We start from the raw sequence: 6269 nt of genomic DNA on the forward strand, positions 1-6269 counted from the left end.
GTAGCCATTGGCACGAATGATGGATGAATTCGTTGGTTGAAAACACGACTGTCATCAAAACATCTCTTCAGGAATGACAATCTGTCAGATTAAAACAGTGAAAACATGCCAACAAGTTTATCCAAATTTCTGTTTATTCGATATGGTTTCAAAAGCATTGCAAGTAGATTTCAGTCAAAACCTATCTCCACTTGCAGTCATTCTCTGACGCTCAACCACAATCACAGTGGTGTTGTCATCCAAATGGAGTTGATTCAATCGCCTCACTCCAATATTAGTCAGTTCAGTTGCTGCTTCTTGTGCACTAGGAATTTGTGATATAATTTCAGCTATGTTTTTTACTGTTAATGCGTCCCATAAACCATCCGTGGCCAAAATAATGTGTGTATCGTGCTCTGTCAACTCGATCGTCCGAACATCCGGCTGGTGAAGTACACCTAGTCGTGTTGCAACAGAGTCCCCTATTCAAAGAGTTTGGTGGTTAGAGCAATCAGTATACATAGTTTCATTCAGCACACTATATGAAATAATCACATGTCATCATATAAAAGGTATTACCAATTGAGCGAGTAACAACAATGCTACAAAAAATATATTGTATAGTTGTCAACAATTCCAATATCAGTCAAAAAATACATTGAATTACATGCCAATCTAAAATATAGCAAGCCAATCACAAAAATCAGTGTCAAGTCGATCAAGTAAAATAAATTACCCTGGATAAGGCAATGATCCCTTGAAAATCCTCAATGGTCCTATTTAGTATAAAACGGCTGGTCAGTACACAGTACTCCAAACAAGTGTATTGAAACACTCGAATTGCAGTTACCATCCAAATGATCTCCGTTTTGAAGTTGCTCAACGCGTGCACCAGTTGCCCTGACTCGGTCAAGCTCTGTAGATTGTTCACAAGTATGGTCACTGTTTTAAATAGTGAAACCAAGTTACCAAACTTGAAATGATATCAAATACCAAGATGAAACTATTCACAAGTTTGCAATAAATGAAAAATACCTCGTCATTTGAGTACCAGAGTATATACCATTTTCACATCTAACAACAACCAATCGACTGTCTCCAACATGAGATACATGCAACGTATTTCCAACCAATAGAGCCACAACTGCAGTTGTCCCTGACATGTACGAATCAATGGAAGAATCTTCCAGTAGCGCTTTATGTACAATTCTGTAAATATCTACAAGGGTTTGTATTGGATCTATAAGGACAGTAGATTGATGAGCAGCTATTTGTTCCAAAAATAGTTTTTTGGTTGCTGTAGACGATTTGTGGCCGTCAGATCCTGAATAAATAAAGTTTAAATTAAAGCAGGCGTGATTGGTATTGTGTTTAAAATGTCCAGTTCGTAAATCCAATATGTTGAAAAGACGGTCCACGATTGAGTTGTATAATATGCAAAACGACCATTAAACGATAAAAGTATGCAAGTTAATATAGGAAATGAAAAGCAGATCCACACAAGTTGTTTATAGTTGCATCCACGTAAAATAAAAGCGCCAAAATACACAAACTTCCAGTCTCATGAAATAATGATTCAACCCAAATTTACTGAACATTGTGCCTTTTAAGCTTTTGAAAGTCTACTGATCTTTGTGGTCATTTCTATCAACTGAACAAATGCTCACATCTCTGATCCAGTAATTCCACACTTGCTCAATCTCCAACTCTCCTTTCCTACAAACCAGGCATTGGTGATTGGAATGAAAACAACAGTTGCATTTCTGGAACATGCGATCATTGGCTTGTTAAACTAGATCGTATCGGATGTGTGATTCAGGATACACAAAGATGAGTTGATGCAGAGTTTGATCAACAGCATCAGAACAGTCAAAACCAATGCCTGGTTTTAAACTTGTTGATCGCACAATGTATGACCACCAAATGTGATCAAAGGGAGGTTCGAAACTATAGTTTGTGCGAGCATCATATAATGGATGCTGTGCTTGAAAGAATTAAAAATATCTATTCAAGTCAATGTGTAGTAGGAAAGCACAATGAATATTCAACCACCATCTGTTTCGGAGTAATGGCTCGAGACAAATACAAGTATTCCATTTTACGCGAATACGGTTGTAACATCTCGGATAGATATTAAAGCGGCACTTGTAATGAATATCAAGATGATGCTATATCGAATGTTAAGCATTATCCAGTGCCACAAGCTGGTCGACTATCCAGAAATAAATCTGTCATGTCTCAAAGCAATATAGTTTTGAAATACTGTAGATACTCAGTAGATGTATATGACATTGATATTCTGACAGGTAGGGTTGAGCAGCGAGGATAAAACCATGAAAAAACAGGGTTAACGAGTATAATATCTAATAAATATCCGATAAGCTCACCATGACCATCAAACACAGCAAACAAATGTACAGGCAGACCATCTTTGGAAATAAATAGTTGAGGCTGGACAAGTAAGTCGTCCTGCTGTTTATCACGGCCTCCAAGAACATTAGCTGACCCAACTTGAATGGGATATTTGCTGGCTATAGGAGGTACCCCCATGGTGGTAGTGTCAAGCTGAAGGGAGTAGTGCACTACAGATGGATTAGCACCAGTATTGGTGAGACTGGAATGGAAGCTAATTGAATTGTCAATGATGTCGATAAAGCTGAGTAGTCAATTGGCTTGCTTGACTAGTTTTTGCAAGTTGAGGAAAGTTGAGCTTCAAATCTACGAGTTCCATAGTTTGATGTATAAACACAATGTCATATCCACCAGACTATTTTGTAGCAAAAATAATATTTACTCTGGATTAACGTAACAAAACACTAGATAGAAACATCAGTTTATGATAAACAGTCTTGTGTGATGGTCGTTGTTTATTGAATTGAGAATATCTTCAAATCAACTTGTAGTAGAAAAACACAATAAATATTTAATCATTATCTATTTTGGAATAATGACTGCAAGACAAGTACAAATGGTTCTATTTTACATGAACACGACTGCAGGGTAAATACAATTTCTTGTACTTGCCCACTTGATCAAATATAGATGTACATGTTTAATCAAATTGAATCATACAGTTGAACCTCTTTCATGGGAAACGATCCCTCACATCTGGTTGCAACATTGTATCCCCAGCACCATCCATCTCGAAAAGTTTCTTGAATACACACTATATCGCCGACAAGCAAATGAAGCTCATCTGGCCGCTTAGGAACATGTGTATTCAAAACAATAAACCGCGCATCACTATTTTTATATGTGGATGGCTCTTCAACAAGCGAGGTATTATCACAAGAAACAGCAGATGTAGGAGTGCATAGAGCTGAACTACTTTTGTTGTAGAGTTGCTGTAAATCTACAGATTTAGATGGGTTGTATGATAAATCAATTGATGATTGTCGCTGAGAGATTTGTGGGGGTGTTGGTGGCATCTGAGAACCATGGTTTTGGTAAACATCATGCAAGGACTTGAAAGTGCTTGATTGATTCAGTTTACTGCTTGATCGTATTGGTAAAGTTATATCAGGCATGTCAGAGGTAGCTATGTTGGATGATTTTTCGTGGATTTCGTGCTTCTTTTCAAGTTCAAGCAATGATTCAAGTAAATCATCAATTTTTTGAATTTGATTAAAGCGATTGCCATGTGCTAAACTTGATTGACCTGTACTTTTGTGATTAGAATGCCTTTTCAGTATGGGTGATGCGCAAACATATTGATTCATTGGAGATTCTGAATTACTTTCAAGGCTATCCAACAAGTCTTGCAATCTTGCCGTGCTCGATTCACTATCTACAGATGTTTCAACATTTTCTGTCGATTTTCTGGTAAACATTATTTGTGAAGTGTTGATGATCAATGATGGTCGCGTTGCAGACCGCCGCCGTTGACACATGTTTTCAGTAGATCTATAGATTGGTATGTGCTTGGAAAAAGTTCCAGTGTTTTTGGAGTCTAGTTGAACAATGAGTTGATCAACAGCAGCTTTACCGTTTCCAATAGACTCGGTTGATTTTGTAGTTTGAGATGATAATGATGACACCCTAGACAACCCAACTTCTTTGCGAGTCAAATTTGCAAGACGATTAGAAATCTCATCAATCGACAATAGTTGACTTGGATCACTGTCAGTATCAACAGCTTTTATGCCATCATGACATTCTTTTGATGCAAACTCGACTACATAATTCTCGAGGAGTGGCGCGAGATTTCGTACAGGTGAGGGATTGGATACCGAATCACTGCTCGTATGCATACTCGAGTTGGATTTGACATGTGTTAAAGATGTATCTTTTAAAGTATTTTGATAAAGTGATGATGGGATCTGAGTATCCAAGCTTTTTGAAGAAGTAGAGCGTGTAGACATAAAAGGCATGTTTAATATGTGATCATAGGAATCTGTTGAATGTAAATCACTGTGGCTGCTGCTGAAAGTGCTACGATGAGTTGAAGATGATTGGTCAATGCAATTATATTTCAGACTGTTTACACTAAGTGCTTCACTTTTGCTGCTCATGCTCCGCAAAGTTATACTGTCATCAATATTAGAACTGACACGCTTGGCTGAAACAGCAGTGCTAAAGCTCGATCTTTTGTATCCACAAGCCAACATTTGATTTGATGCGCTTAGTGCAATCTCACTTATAGGACGAATCTGTTTGTGAGAAAGTTTCAGTGCTTGCAACGCAGTAGTTTCTTTAATTGTATCTGCAGGAATTACCGTAATCGGAGTATCAAATACAAAATGAGGCTCTTTGTCTCCATCCAAAAACACTTGAAATTTTATCAAGGAGCAAACAGTGATAATAGAGCTTTCAAGAGTGATTTGGTGATGTTTTGGATCAGTGACTAGCTGCACAGTTCGAAAAAATATAGATGGACTGTTGGAATCAGAGATACCCAACTCTCCCGGTGCTGGGAGCTCGCGTGCAATAGCCAAAGGAAATGGATTCCACACCATTGCGTTTCTGTTGCGTTTTGTGGCATCACTTGTAACCGATCTGTATGTCGTATTGGTTTCTATTGATACCTGAGCAGCAGTGATGAATCTACCTGGAGGTACATAGGGAATTGCAAACTGTATCGTAAATTGCTGTCCTGGAATATAAACTCGGGTAGGTAGTCTAATCATGCATGTACATTTGTCTGGATCGTACGGCGTGTCATATTCTAGAGTCAAGGGTGTACGAATAAGTTTGAGCCTATGTGCACGTGGCATCACAATGGTAATCGGGACTGTTACAGTGTGCGCTGGCCTTGATAGTTTCAAAGTTTCTGACCATGTCAATGTACTTTTGAGACTAAATACAATCAAAAAGTATATCAAATAATGTGGGTCAGTTCCAACGCTAGATTACTGCAGTATTCACGTAAAATGGAATATTTGACAAGAGTGCCAAAATGCATATACCAGTAATGAGGTTGGGATAATATAAAGCCATATTCAAGGTACTCACCTATATTTAATACATCCTCTGGAATCAGTAAACGAAGGTGGCAATTTTTGTGCTGGTAAATGAATTTTAAATGGCAGTGTAATGGATCCAAACTCGTTGGGTTCTAAGGCTTCTTTTGAGTTTCTAACAACAGTTGCCACAAGCTGAAATCGACGAGCAAAGGTCTCTCCAGGAGGATCGCCTGATTTGCGAACCTTGGAACCAACCCAAAAGGTTTCTGATTCACCTTGGAATTCAAGAACAAGTTTAGCTTCTTTAAGTGGCTTGGATGCAACAAGACGGACTACACCAACAATGAACGAGGGAGTGCCCCATCCTGCTTCCACTATAAACTCTGATGATGAAAATGACGGATCGATTGAAGGAATAATGTCCAAGTATTTGATAGCCCCCATACTTGTAAAACAGCAGTGGTGGCAAAGCTGTGTATATTAATACAATAGCTGTTAATTCAGAATGGTCTGGGTAAGCACGGTTACCGTCAAAATCTTGAAACTCGCATATTTATGAATTGAAATTACCCTAATAAGCTAGAATTGATAAACAAACCTAAATTCATGCTGAATCTTTTGACCCTAATTTAGCCGTAACTATCGCTTTATGCTGCATTGATATGAATGTAACTAGACTACAAATTTGGTGTAGGAAAACTAGTCAGGATGGTTTAAAGTACTGCTGTTTTACACCCCACAACAGCGACTAATATCAAGTCTTGCTTAAATATGGAAAATGTGGCATACTTGGACAGTAGACTCGCATGGTATAAATGGTACTGTTAAATAAGCAGCGATATTTAAAATAATGCATTATCCATCTAAAACCCAGTGAGCGCATGTTTC

General features: G+C 38.1%; 2 protein-coding genes across 2 annotated transcripts; both read right to left on the bottom strand.

Annotated features, from left to right (window-relative positions):
• Window positions 1-119: 119 nt before the first annotated feature.
• On the bottom strand, window positions 120-2661 carry BATDEDRAFT_36775 (uncharacterized protein). Its single transcript, XM_006677430.1, has 6 exons — window positions 2367-2661; window positions 1015-1303; window positions 830-921; window positions 716-755; window positions 559-581; window positions 120-461 (listed from the first exon to the last, which is right to left on the bottom strand). Exons 1-6 carry the CDS (start codon window positions 2527-2529, stop codon window positions 175-177), a joined length of 894 nt encoding a protein of 297 aa, XP_006677493.1. The 5' UTR covers window positions 2530-2661; the 3' UTR covers window positions 120-174.
• A 374-nt stretch (window positions 2662-3035) lies between these two features.
• On the bottom strand, window positions 3036-5825 carry BATDEDRAFT_87067 (uncharacterized protein; the record flags this gene model as incomplete). The annotated part of the gene is made up of 2 exons (XM_006677629.1): window positions 3036-5274; window positions 5431-5825. The coding sequence occupies 2 exons, from the start codon at window positions 5823-5825 to the stop codon at window positions 3036-3038; spliced, it is 2634 nt and encodes an 877-aa protein (XP_006677692.1).
• Between the last annotated feature and the right edge of the window lie 444 nt (window positions 5826-6269).

The sequence above is a fragment of the Batrachochytrium dendrobatidis genome (assembly GCF_000203795.2).
Source record: "Batrachochytrium dendrobatidis JAM81 unplaced genomic scaffold BATDEscaffold_3, whole genome shotgun sequence".
Classification (NCBI taxonomy): Eukaryota; Fungi; Chytridiomycota; class Chytridiomycetes; order Rhizophydiales; genus Batrachochytrium; species Batrachochytrium dendrobatidis.